This window comes from Brachionichthys hirsutus, chromosome 2, assembly GCF_040956055.1.
Source record: "Brachionichthys hirsutus isolate HB-005 chromosome 2, CSIRO-AGI_Bhir_v1, whole genome shotgun sequence".
NCBI lineage: Eukaryota > Metazoa > Chordata > Actinopteri > Lophiiformes > Brachionichthyidae > Brachionichthys > Brachionichthys hirsutus.
Window position 1 is genome coordinate 3,548,181 of NC_090898.1, and position 17,019 is coordinate 3,565,199.

Sequence of the window (17,019 nt, forward strand, 5' to 3'; positions counted from 1 at the left end):
ATCCAGTTTTGAGTGCACATGTCTGAGTACCGTGTATCATTGTGAGCGGGTCAGAGGTGCAGGCTTGTGTCTGTTTTTGTACCTGCAGTGGTGAAGTATGTGCTTGTGTGCGTGTGTGTGTGTATGTGTGTGTGTGTGTGTCTGTTTGCTTGACAGCTCTCATGGCTCCCACTGGAGCCATGCAGTGTCCCCTCGCCGTTATGCACTGCCCTCCTTCCCCCATGAGAGCTCTCTTCCTCGACATCTGTAAATCTGCAGACCACAAGCCAACAGATGCCCTCTAGGCCGTCCTCCCCCCTCCCCCCTCCTCCCTCCCCCCCTCTTGTCTCCTCTGACCACGAGTCCTTGAGCAGGACGTCCCTCACCTCTGACGTCTTTATGACATGTTTAGCCACTAGCTGCTTGCTTCCATGATTATTTGTAATCTCTGCGTGGCCATAAACTGCACCAATTCAACCAAGATGTCCCCCCCCACCCCCCACCCCCGCTTCCAACATCATCATTAGAGGGAATGGCGCTTTGCTGCTGTCACACCCTCCCATCCTTCAAGGAGAGAAAGCCCAGCTATTTTTATGTGTTCTATGTCCCTAGATATTCAGATAAATCGAGACTGAAAGGCAAACACACCGACTGCCGATGACCTTTTTACCTTGTAAGTCTTGAAGGTTGCTCTCAACCAATCAGCAAGTGATCAGTTATCGCGTCCCGTCATCTTTTAATGTGCTCTGTGTGAGACGTGGCGTGTCTGTTCCCCGACGGAATGAGTTCCAGGTGTAGACTCAATTCCAAGACGCCTCGTAATCACTCCCGACAGATGCCTTTTAACGGCATCCAATCACAGGTCAGCATTTGTAGATGCGAGAGCACTTTGGGAAGGAGGAATTCATCAAGCGAGCCAATGGAAGTGTTTAAAGTAGTTCTGTCAGTTTGCTACGTCTTCATGAATGATTACGACCCCTTCGTGTGTCACGCGTAGGTCCCACGGCAGCCGGCGCCACCACGCCCACAGCCGAGGAGAGGTCATCCTGTGACAATAAGGAGTTCGGCTGCTGCCCCGACGGCAAGACACCCGCCAGCAATCCAGAGGGCGCCAACTGCCCCCGTAAGTGAAAATACCCCTGGCACCTGTCCCCTGCGTTTCCTCCGCTTTGTGTTTGTCTCATATTACTGAGTATTAATTGACAGAGATATAAAAAGAGGTTAAACCCCAACATCTCTGCCGGAGGGCCGTCATTCCACTCACATCTGTCAATCAAAGTGGGTTCTTCCTGGCTTGCATTTTGTAGCATTGATTCAAGCTCAATGCTCCACATATTTACAGTTTTCCTTTTAATGTCATTTCACAAAGATAAAATATCTACAATAGTAGCAGCACATCCAGCTTAAATGCTTTCACAATTTTATGCACTAATTCTGAGTACTGGCAAAAATTTGCATCTCGGCATTCTGGGAAATATTCCTTTGTATTTCTGAGAACTAGAAGAGAAGATCGATACCGTGGAGAAAAAAAGTGATACATGCAGTTAAGAAGGATTTGTAGCTGTTTATATGCAGGGAGTAGAATGTCTTGGATTTAAACTGCACAAAGTTCAACTTTGTGTTGTTTTAATACCTCAGTTAAAATCAAATACGAATAATCACATTTCTCACTGATCTCCTCCTATTTTCTGTTTCATTTGCGAATAGTGGTTTGTGCCATCTGCCTTAAACCACCAGAACAGGTGGCGTGACGTGGAGGTGGAGTGTTTTTTCTGCAGTGGCGCCTGCATGAATCACCTCACTCTTATGTGAATGTTTTTATTTGCGGGTAGCAGGAAATAAAAACGGTGGCAAAACAATCACTGAAACGATAAGTCTGACCTCAGTAATCAACGTTTAATTAGTTGATTAATTAGCAAGACGAGATCGTCTGGCTGAAATCAGTCGTTTTCCTCCAGACGAGTTCCATTTTCTCTATTTTAGAATAAAATAGAAAGCCTTTATTGTCATGGCATAGTAGCTACACAATGAGATTAGGAGTGCAGCTCCGTCTGGTGTCTAAAACAACATAAAATACAAATGATGACGGAACATTCAAGTACTTGCAGGATAATTTAAAGTTTAAAGTGAACAGTGCATGCAGAGAGAATTGTTTTCAGAATTAGCTAAGATCTTTTTCAGCGCATCTGGGATAGGATTGCAAATAACCATCAGTGGCTGCGTTTACATGGACACATTTAATCAGATTAAAAGCCTGATTGGAATAAAAATGCTTCACGTACACACCCACATCGGAATAGTCTGACCCGATCCAGCTCAATCCGATCAAGATTCTATTCCGATCGAGAGGGGTGGTGTATACCGATTGATGATCCGATCAGGGCGCATGAAAACACTTATTCCGATGTTTCGGTGCAAGCCGTCCTTACTGCGCAGTGCAACCGATCACAATTTTAATCCGAACTCAGATCAGGTTAGTGAAATGTTGTCCATGTAAACGCAGCCAGTGTCTCCTCCCACTTCTCCTGTCTGCTCTCCTCCATTCTCTTTTTCAGTCAGTACTGGTGTTTGGCATCTCTCTCGTTTCTCTCCGCCGACTCAGTCAATCTCAGGTCAGCGTTGCATCAGTGCATTTCTTTCTGGATTTGAGCAGGGAGAGTCGAGAGACTCCAGAGGCAGCGCTCTGTTGTACCAATCAGGGCCTTACGCCACGCTCAGTTCATGAAGATAAAGGGCTTCTTGCTGCCATTTGCTTCTCTGCCTCTATCAGTTGGAATCTGTTCCATCTGTTAGTCTGACTGGCTGTAAAAGACGGGATTCTCTCCGGCTCCCACGGGAGCCACGGGTCATGACTTGAAAGAGCCGAGTCCACAAACTAGCGCACAGTTTCATTTCTGATGTTGTGAAGCCTCCCAAATCTGTTCTATAAACTAAACGGGCTCACTGCCACATCATCCACAGCGCGATCTGAACGCACAAGGCCACCTCTTGTCTCCTTATTTTGCAATGCACAAAATTTAGGACCAAACAAGCCCGAAGTGAACTGGATGGCCTTTTTGGAATGAACCATAAATCCAAATGGCTGTAAAAGCTTGTGTCGTACAAGCATTTTGGAACAGCTTTTAGATGTGAGATGACAATTGAAACAAATCCTCTAAAGCCTGTCAATATTTATCTCAGCAAACAATGGCAGCACAGCAGTGATCAATACTTCATTCAGCTCAAGTGTTCACTATAAAAGCAGGAGGCGCGATTGGCGGATCGATTCTTTTCCCCCGGGGAGGGCTTAGCCGTTCCTCCACTCATGACGTGTGCCACTTTCCAATCTACGCAAGCCCAGAGTGCCACCAGGTACTTCTTTAATAAAATCATTTGTAAATTATTTATTTTTACAGTTTTTTGCAGTATTTAAACATGTTCACAGAACTACCAAATGCCTTAGTTCAGTGTTTCCCAACCTTTTTTGAGCCGCGGCACACTGGTTGGGAAACACTGCCTTATTTGACTGTAAATCAGTGTTGTGTAGGACCTCGGTCAAGGTCCTGTTTTTTTTTTTTCGAGTATTCTGCGTAACATTGGTTTGTAATGTGCCAGCTGATCAGGGCAGACCCTCCATATGTTACCCCTCGACGAGGCAGTTCCATTCCTGTGTCATCAAACGTAATGACCAGTAATTGCTCACACGGACGTTTAATGCCACACTAACCTCCTGCTTCTGTAAACTCTTCCATATGCCAGTGGACCTCTGACAGTCCATTACATTTTTCGGCTCGCTGGAATCTCAAATGTCTCCGTCCTTCCTTTTATCACTCTCTTTCTTTCTGTCTCTCTTTACGTCCATCGCTGCAGTGAGCTGGAAAATCGTCCTCCCTGATGTTTGTCTTCTCTGCAGATTAAAAGTCAGATCTCTTGTGCTGCCCCGCCCGTTTCTTTCTTTCCCTCGCCCATTTGCCTCTGGTTTATGGCCGGCGTCACATCTGAAACGATGTGTGCTGCCCGTGAAAGTACTGTAACAATGAGGGGGGGGGGTGGGGGGGCGAAGGAACGTGAGCGGGGTGAGTACAGTCTGCTGTCGCTCTCCTGTAATTTTAAGCAGGCTGTGCCAGTCTGGCGGCATTAAAGAGACAATTACGGCTATCTTTCACAATAATCATACAAGCGCTCTCCCTGTCTTCTCCGGCGTTGCTCAGGCGGGGGCAACCGTGATTGATTTGGGCAATTTGTTCTGCTGATTACAAGCAGCATGGAGGGCTGACATTAGCGCCTTGCATTGCCCTCCGTTTGTTTCCACATGCACACACACACACACACACTCTTCCAACTTCCCTTTTTTAAGCCTCTTTATTTGAGGAAACCAAATCCTCAAGGTCGGACAGGAGGTCCTCACTTCCCTGTGGATGGTGCTTCTGTTTCCTGTGTTTTCCCTCATGTCTTCGTCTCGCTCTCTCTAACTTGTTGTCTTTTTGCCTAGCCCTCCATGCCCCGGCCAGCTTCTGGGACGAGTCTCGGTCTGGTAAAACTGGCCCATTTCTCCATCTTCCCTTATTCTCGCTCCCCCATGTCTCCACCTCTTCCACCACAATCTCCATCACCACTTTTCCCCAGCCCTTTTTTCCCATGCAAGCAACTCCAAACTCACTAACGTCCCCTGGTCAAATACGCGCAAACGCAAAATTCATCACTAACCCAAAAGTGGCACCTCCCCAAGTTCAACCATGTGCGAAGGCAACGGGAACGGCGTGATGAGCTCACGTGATCTGTGGCCTTTCAACCTCTTTCTTCTTCACCCTCCAGCCACCGTGAGGTTCAGCGGGTTCCTGCACCTGGACCAGCTGGAGGGCCAGGAGATCTTCTACACCCCCGAGATGGAGGATCCCAAGTCGGAGCTGTTTGGAGAGACGGCCCGCAGCATCGAGAGCGCTGTGAGTGCTGTAGCAGCTAGCAGTGTTGCCGTAGTGATGCCTCCTGGATGAATCGTTAAACATTATTGTGTTTTCACAATTTCAGTTACCGTAATTGCTGAACTATTATGCGCACCTGTGAAAAAGCCGCACCCACTGAATTAAAATATATATATATTTTGTACTAAAATAAGCCGCACATATTCGTAAGACACAAGTGCAATCAGATCCGTAACTTCGGGATAAGGATTGGCTCTAGGGGCTGGGTCGGTCGGGCTGGGGTGCGAAGCGGGGCTGGGCTCGAGCCGCGGCTGGGGGAGCAGTCGCCCCGTCGCCCTCCCCTCTCCGCCCGTCGGAGGCTGCGCGGCGCGCGCGCCCGCCTGGCGGGGTGTCCCCGTCCCCCTTGCCCCCGTGCCCCTCATCCTCCGTCCGCGGGAGCGTGGTGCGGCAGGGGTGGGGACGCCCGGGAGGTCGAGGGGGTGGGTTCCTTCCCCGCTACGCGGCGCGTCCGACGCCGCGTAGCGGACGGCGGTCCGGCGGCGGCGACTCTGGACGAGCGCCGGGCGCTTCTCGCGGATCTCCCCAGCTACGCGCAAGCGGGGCTTTCCCTCCGGGCGGGCGGGCGTTAATTTTGTAACGAAAATAAATAGGCTTTAACAAAACACGGCTCGTAACGAAAGTGGGAAAATATACGTAAATTTGCCGCGTCGTTGCATAAACCGCAAGGTTCAAAATATTGGAAAAAAGTAGCGGCTTGTACACCGGGAATTACGGTAGATTAAAATAAAAAAAGTGGGCCAATGAGCGAGTCTTCGGCTAAAGGTATCGAAGCGGCGTGCCCTGTTGCAGCGTGATATCAGGCCAATGAAAGGAAGGATTAATTCAGAGGCTTCTTTTTGAGCACTGATTATTTCATTTTGAGACAGTTCGACATTAAAGACCCAAAGAAAGATGCAGAGAGGCTGCAGTTCAGGGATTTGATTAGGATATTGTTACATCTACAGAAAAGGGACCAAATCAATTCAGCTGCATGAAACGGTTTTTCAGACGGGAGAAGTCAAGGGTTAGCGTTAGAAAAGGAAAGGAAAGAATTTAAAGGAAATAATACATAATCAGTGGTCAGGAGAACGATCGAAAATAGGACTCAAAACTGAGCAGCGTCTTAGAAAACAGGAAGAAAAAGCCTGGAATACGTGCTGCAAACAACAACAACAACAACAACAACAACAGCCTCGCCGAGAAGGAGCGATTAAAATGCAATAAAATAAAATGCAGAGGATAACGAGACTCAGGTGATTCCAGTCCAGGCGGGGGGGCAATGGAGGGAAACATAATCCGAGAAGGAGAACAGACACAGGAAGAGAGAAGATGGAGGGGAAAAAGTGAAATCCTCAACATTACAGATTTGGTCATCTCAACATAAATCAAACTCCTATATTTACATGAAGGTTTTTTTTTTTTTACAGCATCAAACTTGCTTGGAATTTATGGCAGGAGTGGAAAAAGCTTGTGTGACTCCACATAAAAAGCATCTTGAGAAAATAAAACTCTCCATCGAGAGAGCCAGACCGATCGAATGATACGAGCTGCTCCCCTGCGAGGCTGAGGGAGGCTCCGCTCGAGCTTTTTACACACACGCTGGGCTGAAGTGATTTTTCTGCTCAGACATCTGAAAGATCGATGAAAATGTGAAAAAAATGACAATGAGAAAAACACATTTCCTGGCTGGAATATACGGTAGTAATCAAAATGAGAACCCTGATGATTTCCAGGAAACATTACTCCTCATGCGCTGCTCATTAATGAGGACATTCTCACAGACTTTGGCTGCATAATTTCAACGCAGCGTTGCACGCTTGAGGGCCGAGTCAGAAACGACATGAGAGCGCCAGAATAACGGCGAGCAGCTCTCTCTCTCTCGCTCTCTGCAGGCTTGCGGGACGATGGCGTGCCAAACGTTTCCCGAGCGGCAACTTGTGTTACATTAATTAACGCGTTTCAGATCCATAGGAGGAGCGAGTTTCTATTCTGGAATGGGTCTGTGTGGTCGTGATGCCTGTCGCTGCCAGCCGGGCGGGGCTCAGCCGGGCTTCATCTCCACAGACACACATGTAGGATGTACACAGTGCACATACAGAAGAAATGAGAGGCTCCACGTTTCTGTTACAGTCAGAAAATGATGATGAAGATATTTATGAGATAGAATGTTAGAGTACAAGTACAGTCAAACAGTAGCATGTACTATAGTACAAGTACAGTCAAACATCCTGTCTAAGAGGAGCATTTCAAAAAAGCCCTTGCGGTCTTGTTTCCGTTGAAAGTCCTTAGTACATAAATAAAATAAAATAAATAGGGGCTTGTGGGAAATGGAGGCAGGCAGCATATCTGGGTCAGAAGCGACGTTACCAAAAGCCGCATGTGGACAATTTTGTTTTTGACCTGTCTGCTTCACTGCCACCTTAGCCCACAAATTAGAGGGTTCATAATCTGAAGTGAGTGTTCTAAATCCAGCTCACTTTGCCGTATTATCATCCTCTTCTCCCCCGGGTGTGGAAACGCCACAATATACAGCACTGAAGGAACGGGAGGGGGGGGGGGGGGTGCCGTGTTTGCTTAGCGTTAAACCTCAAGCGCAACAAACCCTTATCGATAAGAATGCATGAAGCGGGAATTTTGTTTCAGAGCATAAGCAGTGATTGGCTTTTTGTGAGCTACAGATTGGGGGGGGGGTGTAAGGAGCGCTCGTCTGTAACCATGGCGGCAGCCACTCATGCGACGCTCCAGTGCAGTGGCTGCTGTGATTCCAACCAGCAGCTCAGCTCAAACGCTTCCCTCCTGGGTTCTCATTGCTTTCCAGTGTGCAGATGTGACATGAATTCTGGAGCAATGTGGGAATGTTTTCAGTTTGGCCACGAAACTCTTTCAAGTTCAAGATGAAATATTTGATTTTATTTTTGTTGTAAGGCAATTTGTGTTGAATTGCTGCAAACATCAAAGTTGGCTAATTGTTAGATTTTTTTTTGCCAGACCTCACGCAGGAATTGGGGGGGGGGGGGGTACCAGCTCCCACACAGCAGGGTCATCAGAAGCACAACCAATCAGAAGCACATGTCACCGAAGCAGGGCATTTATCTTTGCTCCGCTATCCAGCCAGATCGGTTATGATAGCGAGGAGCTCATTACCAGCCGCGTTTATCATCTCCTCTCTCTCTCTCTCTCTCTCCCTCTCTCTCCCTTTGACAGCTCAATGAGTTGTTCAGAAAGTCAGAGGTGCACAAAGACTTCATGAGCGTCCGTGTCCGTACCTTGGCTCCCAGAAGCTACGTCTTGGCCTTTGTGGAGGCCCACTTCAAACCAGGTGAGTCGTCTGGCTTTTACCAAAAATTACAACATTTAAATGAAATTTTTCCCGCTGGCCACCTAATTATTATTTTTGTGCCGAATAAGAAGCAATCTCAATTTTTAAATGCATCACATTGTCAATTCTTCAACAGTCGCTGTCGGCAGGTGTCTTCGTACAAAAAGCAAATGACAATTTGTACACTAGGTGGCAGTACAGCAATAATAAAATTAGTAACGCTTTTTTTTAAAGGTTTTTACAATTTGTTTTTACACAAAACTGTTTTTCTTTGCGCAGACCTTTCTTTTTGCTGTGTGTTCTGATACAAATCCACATGAAGGTTAGAAGCATTATTAAAGTAAAACATTTAGAGGACGTTTAGACGTGCGCTCTGTGAATACATGTCTATATTTGACTCACCATACTGCAAATTATTGAATATTTTCCCTCATCGGTATCATTTTTTTGATGTTCGTCTCAATGCCAACTTCATCTCTCGCATGCAGCAACGGGCCTCCCTCTATAAATAGCATCACAGTGAGGTTTTGGCCTCTGCTTGGATTTTTAGAGTTTTGATTTTTTTTTTTTCTGCAACGGTTCCTGAAAAGACTGTCGCCGAGTTTCATCACTTTGTCTCATGCCTCCGGCTCCCTTTGTAGCGTGCCGTCCCGTCCCGTCCCTTCTTCTTTTTTTATGAACATCATTTAGCGTCCTTCACGCCATTTATACGGGCGACGGGCAGCATTAAGCCGCGCCGCTCCATGGCCAGTAAAGCAAACATCTGCGGCTCGAGTTATGGGAGCGATTCACCTGGAAATAAGCCGGGTGGAGGACAAGCGGTCCCTGAAGACCCCCCACCTGTCTGACGAATTATTGATACATCCATTGTTCCACTAAAGGAGCCAGGGTTCTGTATTTGCTCCTCAGAGGCCTTCCCTTGAGTGGTTGTACCTCATGTTTGTAACAGATACAAGATACACGGTGGAGGATATCGAAGGAGCGCTGCTGAAACAGCTGAAGGCCTCCGAAGACACCAGCATCTCCGTGAAGAAGCCGGAAGACGAGAATGTTCGCTTCACCAATTATGGTAATGAAATTTACAAAAAAAAAGAAAAGAAAAGGGGTTTTAAGTTATTCATGAGGCGATTTGTTGAAGTCCTAGACAGGAAGTCTCTTTTCTTTCCCTGCCATCAGGTTTGTCGTTCATCCCCTACTTTACCACCGCCACCACGACCACCGCTTCAGTCACCACGGCCGCACCCACCACCACCACCAAGCCCCCGCCCGCCTCTACCTACATCACCCGCCGCCCCCCAGGCACCACTCGCAGGCCTTACAGCGGCAGACGGACCACCACAGCCTCGGCGCCCGTCACCACCCCGCTGCCTGCTGCCACCACGCCACCTCTCAGGACCACCACAGCCTACGTTCGAGGCAATTATCACCACAGGGTGAAAGGTGAAAAGCCCTGCAGCTCCCACCCCTGCCTCCACGGGGGCACCTGCGAGGAGTATGGCATTTACTTCAGCTGCAAGTGCCCTGCTGGGCGGGGAGGCTCTGTGTGTGAGAAGGGTGAGTCTCTTTCATCCTCATTTACGTGAATCTATTCTCTATTTTTTTTCTGATTTCAAACTCATTTGAGCAACAGAGCCGACAGATACTGCGCTAACTGCTGAGCACCACCGGTGGAAATGCAGAGCATCAGCACCACAGAGAAAGCACAACTCGTTTTGTTTTCAGCCTCTTACCCAACTTTGGGATTGTCGGGGGTGGGGGGGGGGGGGGATGAGGAGCAACCTCACGCAGCTGCATCTTAAGATAATTGACGCCAATTACTTTGATGGGGATTAGCTTGTGAGAATCGGTGTGTGTTTGAGTTGGAGTGGCTAAATGGCGCACACACACACACACACACACACACACACACAACACACACACATACAAACTGTGCACCAGCCTCTACCAGATAAATCAAGTCATTAGAAAAGAGACAGCAGAAAGATAGAGGTGGAGAGAATGAGCTCAGGGTGTGTGTGTGTGGGACTTCCTCTCTCACAGCCTCCTCTTAAACGGGTTTTTTGCGCCCCACACCTTCACTACTCTGCTAATTATGCGCATTGAAGGTCCTTTACGACACCATGAAATCATAATGACACTACTGGCTCGTTGTCTTCTTTCCTCTACAGTGGTCAAGTACTTCATCCCCTCTTTCGGAGGCCAGTCCTACCTGGCGTTTCAGACCATGAGCGCCTATCACACAGTCCGCATCGCCATGGAGTTCAGGGCCTCTGAAATGAGCGGCCTTCTGCTCTACAACGGCCAAGAGGGCAAGAAAGACTTCATCTCTCTGGCTCTGGTCAATGGCAGGGTGGAGCTGAGGTGAGCGCACCGCCACTGACCCTTTTATTATTCTGCTTGTTCTCTTCTGATTAAATCTGGCCACGCTCCTTCGATCCACCCCCGGGGGGGCGGTGGACAGGGTCCTTGTTGCAGCAGCTGAGAGAAAAAATAAAAGACACAACGTGCACTGGAGATAATGAGGCAAATTAATTGGAGCAAGGAAACATGTTGCAAACAGCAACAAAGCGCCAGAAAGTAAATAAAGACGCAGAAGCTGCTGACAGATTTGAAGGTCACGGCTGTGAAGGCAAGATTTCAGAAATGTGTTCAAACTCGTAAATTGGCTGCTCACATGATCACGTTTGCAGATGGCGGGAGCATATGGACAGAAATGTCAGCGCGGTTCCAAATTTCTTATTTTATGTGTGCATTTTTTTTAGCAACAAACACAAAGTTGGGATTAGATGAATTCACGCATTAAAGCCCACACCAATGGAACCTTCTGATAAATGTCTCAAAAAAAAAAAAATGTTAATTTTTATATAAGTGCTCTAATTTATGTATATTTTGCAAAATCCAGATTTCTTTTCATGGAAAATGCAGATGCTTGTGTCGCCTTGTATCTATCAGCTTTTTCGGGAAACCCCAAAAAAAAATCAAATTTCTGAAGTAGAAGTCTCAAAATCCTGAAAGGCCATGTGTATCAAATATGATACACATGGTGTAACATACTGCAGCGTACATCGATGTGGGAACGTCTGAGTGGCACGAAGAAGAAGTCGCCACAGAAAATCAACCTTCTGGTCGATTGCATGCAAGAGGTGGTCATACTGTAATATATATGATCAATACTCTCATATTAAATGGCCAGTATTTTAATAGAAGCATCCATTGTTTATTGGATTGATTCCATTCCACCTTTCCTTTGTGACTTGTGACCCTGTGTGTCATTCAGTCTCAGTGTCTTCACTATCGTCTGATAGGTACAAATTCATTGTCATCTGTTTGGTGTGAAAATGGACGTGCTGTCTTTTAGGGTTACCCTGCCTTCGGGTGCTTTTAGAGGATACTGTCTATTTTGTCTTTGAAAAGCTGGCAGCAGCAAAGAAGCTTAAAGCAGCCTGTTTCCATTGGACCATTTTCCTGCCAACCTCCTTCTCCTTCGGTAGAATCGCATCCTTCAGGGCCGGGCGGCAGCTTCCGAAAGATGACTAATTAGAGATTCTGTGTCTGTTATGGCGCTCGTATTTCAAACTCCTTCGGCTTCCCTCATCTTTTGGGTTTTGAGTTGCACCTTGACCCCGCTGAGCGCCTTTCATTTCTGGCCAAGGTGGGCCCGTTCGATTTCTCTATTTTGGAGGAAAATCAATTGCAAACTGAAGGAGATCATTAGTCACTTGTGCTTCCAAAGGAGCTCGGCTTCAGTTCCAGAAAAGCTGCTTTGAGAGTCCCACCCACCGCTCTGAAAATCCAAGAGTGGGGAGAAGAGGTAATTATTTATGGAAGATAATTGCTCTCGGGTTGCGCTGATGCTCCCACATGTGTGGGTGCGTAAACGCCGCAGTTCTTGTCTGTGTTGAAATGGTCTTTCTCTCTCTCAAAAAAGAAGCTCATTAGTTTGCATTTAAATTGAAAAGTGTGAAAGACAGCAAACGCCTCCTTCCTGCCATTCAGCCTGAAGTCCCAATGGGAAGCCTGTGCCTTCTTCCTGTCCCCCTGACAGACGAAATGAAATGCCGTGTGGGCTAAACGAGCCGCTCTGTCACCTCTGCTCAGGTTCAACACGGGCTCAGGGACGGGCACTGTGGTCAGCAACGTACAGATCGACCAGGGTCGCTGGCATCAGCTGGTGGTGACCCGCAAACGGCGCAACGCCATGCTCAGCGTGGACAACGAGCCGCACATCGAAGGCGAGAGTCCACGCGGCACGGACGGCCTCAACCTGGACACCCACCTGTTCATCGGGGGAGTGCCTGAGGAGATGAACCAGGAGTAAGAGCGTGTGTTTGCTGTTGACGTGCAGGGCATGTAGGAAATCAGACGCCAGATAAACCTCGCCATCCTTTTCATAGCTCAGTATTCATTTCTATCTTCGGTCCATCTTACTGCCATGACCAGGTCTCCTCCTCTCGAGGTATATGAGGACAGAACATCAAACAACAAATGGCCATGCCACCTTTTATATGGTATAGAATTAGCACTGCTAAAAAAAAACTGTTTCCCTTTTGTTGTCCAGCGTAAGGGAAAGGACAGCAGCGGCCGCAGGTCTGGTGGGATGCATCCGCATGCTGGACGTCAACAACCGGGTGCTCAACCTCCAGGAGAACGGCGGAGACAGTCTGTACGGCAGCGGCGTGGGCGAATGCGGCAACAACCCCTGCCTGCCAAATCCCTGCAGGAACGGTGCAGCGTGCCAGGTCAAGGAGGCGGAGATGTTCCACTGCAGGTGCAGCAAAGGATTCTGGGGTAAGACGCCAGAAAGTGGCTGTTCAGTGGCACTCGTCCAAACGGGAAAAATCATGCCACTCCAAGCGCAACAGAAAAACATTCCTAACCGAAGCTTTGGAGCGCCTCGTTCAAAGCGTTCCGGCCACCGCTTTGCCGTCTCTTCGGGCGTTCACTGTGGGCCGGGCTTACCCACAAATCCTAAACCGGCCTGACGCGCCTCATCCGACAGTTGAACTCATGCCCCCAGCGGGAGAACTGGAAGTCATTTTGTAAATCTGTGTCCAACACGGAGCTGAGAGATTAGATGCTGACGCTGCACCGAAAACTTCCAACAAACAGGCAGTGAATGTCCCGAAGCCTTTCCTCTTCCTCTTCCCGTTCTTCCTCTCTTCAATCCCTTCAGCAGGCACCAGCTAGCAAGCAGCTCGGAACAGACTCTGTGCGGGTACCCGGCGCTGGTTGTACTGCAGGCTACTGCAGAAAGTTTCTGCAGAAGAGTCAAATTTTAACTTTTATGCTTGAATAGTAAAATACTTTATCATCTCATGGGGGGCATCTCAGTGTTTATGGAAACCACCTTTCAGACGAGTTTCAAGAGCCCTTTTCCATGAATTTGAAATGTGGATCAGTGAAGTGTGCCATTACCTTCTTATTGCCTTAGAGAGCCTTTTATAGTTTGTTGTTATTGGGAAACCTCGAGAGGAAGCCAAAATAGCCCTCCACGCCGAAAGAGCATCGCCGCGATCAAAGCTGCATTGACAACCTGGCGTAAATTGAGGAGCGATCACGGGGGGGGGGGGGGGGTTGGGCCGTCGCCTGGGCCGAAATAGAACTGCGGATGAGAAGGAGGCAGAGTGGAAAGTAAAGGTTGGCATGAGTGAGGGAAACCGGGGAAGCCCTCTGAGCTCAGCAGGGATTCATACTGGAGTGTTCTCCTCACCACAGGCTCTCACGGGTGAAGCAATAAAGGCCAATATTATCAACCACCAGACACTGCTGAGCCTCTCCCACAGTCAGCATTGTCCAAACACGGTTGTGTGCGGGGGGGGGGGGGGCTCCGCGTTTTAATCGGTGCTTGTAATATATCTAAATCCGATTAAATGACCGCCATTACAGAGGAAATCCTCAAGCCCCTCTCCGATGGAATACAAGTACAAATGGTTTCCTCGTCTGTGTGTTGGTCTTCAGGTCCAACTTGTGCCGACGTCCACGATCCATGCGAGCCCAACAGGTGCCATCCGTCCTCCCGGTGCCAGGCTCTTCCAGAGGGAGGCTCCAAATGCGAGTGTCCCATGGGACGGGAGGGGAGGCACTGTGAGAAAGGTAATCTGATGAGCGCTGGCTGAGCTCCGTGACCCGGAGTGCAATGCTGATCGAGGAGCGCCGGCGTCTTGCTTTCATTTCTGCGTGTTTCTCTTTCGGCTCTGTGATCTTTCCTTTCATCCTTCTTTGAAAAAGCTCTGACTCCGAACGTGGGGGCAAGACTTCAGGGTGGGCGGTGGGAGGGTTGCTGGTGATTGGCCCCACCGGGACGTTCGCCACATTGACTGTTGTGCTTGTTAGGGGCTAAAGCATGCAGCGGCAAAACCACAGAAGCTGACCGGGACGGGGAAAATAGATTCCCACCGGCTTATTTTTGGTGTTGTTGCCGAGTGAAGTTTTGTCGTCCACCCCCCCCCCCACCGTTGTAACCGGGGGGTTCGAATAAGCAAGGATCGCCTCCTTCAAAGCACAACGGGCCAGTTAGAAGATGACTAAACTAAATTGAGGTGAACCAAAATCAATTTTGTGTGAGCGAAAGCGTCTACTGTTGGAAAAGACTACCCCCCCCCCCCCCCCCAGGAATCAATGAGATGACTAATCGCATCAGTCCCCCCTGCCTGCAGTGATTTATGGGACCGTCAGTCAGTCGGAGTGTCAGCCCCCCATAGAGGAGCATTCAGGTGGATGCACCCTCAGGGCCGTGCTAAGACGAGTGTAAAAGACAGGAAGTCATCGTATTATTATTGCTCGTGCACGTTCTGCCGGGCAATGGCTTCCGTTCCGAGCGATCATCGATGCAGCGTGTTGCTGTGTTATCCGTGTTCTTCAGGGTATCCCCCGTAGCACCAAAGAGCAGGCTTGTCGTGGTGTCAATAGCTGCACCTAAGCAGAACTCTTTGAACCCAGATGATCCTCAAAAGCAGAAATGCAGGCGAGTCTGAATCAGACAGAAAGTAAATCTGATTTGGTGATTTTTGTGATTTTTTGTTTTATTTTTTGCTATATTCTTTCCCAATTTCAGAATGTTTTGAAGGCTTTTATTGCAGGTGCTAATTACATGGCAACACACCCAAAATGCCCTCAGAGCTTGCTTCAGCTCTCGATATAATGTCGTCCGACATCTGATCTGAAGGGTCGCTGTGCAACAGCTTCTTGTTGGTCACACGCACACACACACACACACACACACACACTGCCCTATGAACTTATCTGAGCCACTCTGTTTCTCTAATAGACTTTTGTTTAGTGCGAAATCCATGTTGTGTGTGTGAGAAACTCTTTTCCTTTTGCTTCTTAATGTTGCCATCATCATTTGCATTCTTCCACACAATAGCTAATTAGCTTTCTCGTCTCTGTCTGCTTTTCCCAGCCGGACTTTTCTGAGCTAATCCCAGCCAATTACAAATAAACGCTTTCTTGCTGCTATGTGTGTGTGTGTGTGTGCACGCATTCTAATTTATGGTGGTTTTCATAGGAATAAAAAGCATGATAAACACCCCCCGGTGACACTTGACTGATTCTTAAACGGTTGGCACGGTGCCTGTCCTAATCGCTCCGGATAGACAGAAACGGGACGTTGCGAAAGACATTCATTTAGCAAAAGGCCCACAAAAAACTACAGTGGCTGCATTATTCCATCTGTCCCAGCTGTGGCATTAAACTCCTCACGCCTCCGATGGGTCTTTGTTATGCAGCGGCGGGCTGCGTAATTAGTCTGACATTGATTTTTATTCTGTGTGTGTGTGTGTGTGTGTGAACAGAAAGCTTCACGAGCACAAATCCATCTCTTTTCCATAACGCTGACGGGCACCTCGTAGATATTCTGACTACGGAATTTCAATTCTGTCAGCAGCAAAAATGGAAGCTGAGGGCGAGTGTGGTGTCTTTGTTTTCCCAGTGGCGGAGAGACGAGGCGCCTACATGCCGCTCTTCAGTGGGGATTCGTACTTGGAGCTGAAGGGGCTCCACCTCTACGGGCATGACCTTCGGTAAGCCTGTTAGTGTGATCTGGTGAAGTACTAATGCCAATGTCCTGTGTAAACCTTTGTTCCTTCCGTGTGTGCCTGCAGTCAAAAACTCAGCATGACAGTGATCCTCATGGCCAACGACTCCAACGGTTTGATCTTCTACAACGGTCAGAAATCAGACGGCAAAGGAGACTTCATCTCCCTGTCGCTCAACGACGGGATCTTGGAGTTCCGCTATGACCTGGGGAAAGGCCCCGCCACCATCAGGTCAGCAACGGCAAATTCTGAGTACAAAAGACCAGTCTCAAAGGATGAGAAAGATTGTCGGATTGCTTTATTCGTCATTTGGACAGGTTTTCAATGAGCTGCCTGTCGTGTGTGACTCACTCGACTGTTTCTCATTCAGGAGTAAACAGCCAATCCAGCTGAACGTGTGGAAAACCATCAACCTGGAGCGCTCCAACCGCAAAGGGGAGATCATGGTGAATAAGAAGGACCCCGTCCGAGGGGAGGCGCCGGTAAGAAAGGCCAAGACGCTGCCGTTTATGGTTGCCCAAGTCTGGCGGGCATCTTGATCGTCTCTGTGCTGTTAACCCATCATCGCCATGAGGTTCGGCTTGAATGCGACGCCCCCCCCGTTAACCGTCGTTTTCCCATACCTGTTCCCGACGTGTGGCTCTGTCGGCTTGATTTGCTGAAGATACGCTGTCGATGTCTGTCGAGGTCAGAGAGAGAGAGAGAGAGAGAGAGAGAGAGCTCCAGACGGGACAGTTTGATGGGC

The 17,019-nt window shown here is 48.4% G+C and overlaps 1 protein-coding gene across 1 annotated transcript in view; it reads left to right on the plus strand.

Annotated features, from left to right (window-relative positions):
* Window positions 1-16,813, plus strand: part of agrn (agrin) — a 188,326-nt gene extending 171,513 nt beyond the window's left edge. Inside the window, exons 19-30 of the mRNA XM_068750622.1 lie at window positions 977-1,102; window positions 4,774-4,901; window positions 8,124-8,238; window positions 9,188-9,307; window positions 9,415-9,792; window positions 10,407-10,599; window positions 12,337-12,552; window positions 12,797-13,026; window positions 14,197-14,331; window positions 16,169-16,259; window positions 16,341-16,505; window positions 16,645-16,813. Of these exons, the coding sequence (XP_068606723.1) occupies window positions 977-1,102; window positions 4,774-4,901; window positions 8,124-8,238; window positions 9,188-9,307; window positions 9,415-9,792; window positions 10,407-10,599; window positions 12,337-12,552; window positions 12,797-13,026; window positions 14,197-14,331; window positions 16,169-16,259; window positions 16,341-16,505; window positions 16,645-16,813 (2,066 nt within the window). The remainder of the gene's footprint in view (window positions 1-976; window positions 1,103-4,773; window positions 4,902-8,123; window positions 8,239-9,187; window positions 9,308-9,414; window positions 9,793-10,406; window positions 10,600-12,336; window positions 12,553-12,796; window positions 13,027-14,196; window positions 14,332-16,168; window positions 16,260-16,340; window positions 16,506-16,644) is intronic.
* The last annotated feature ends 206 nt before the right edge of the window (window positions 16,814-17,019 follow it).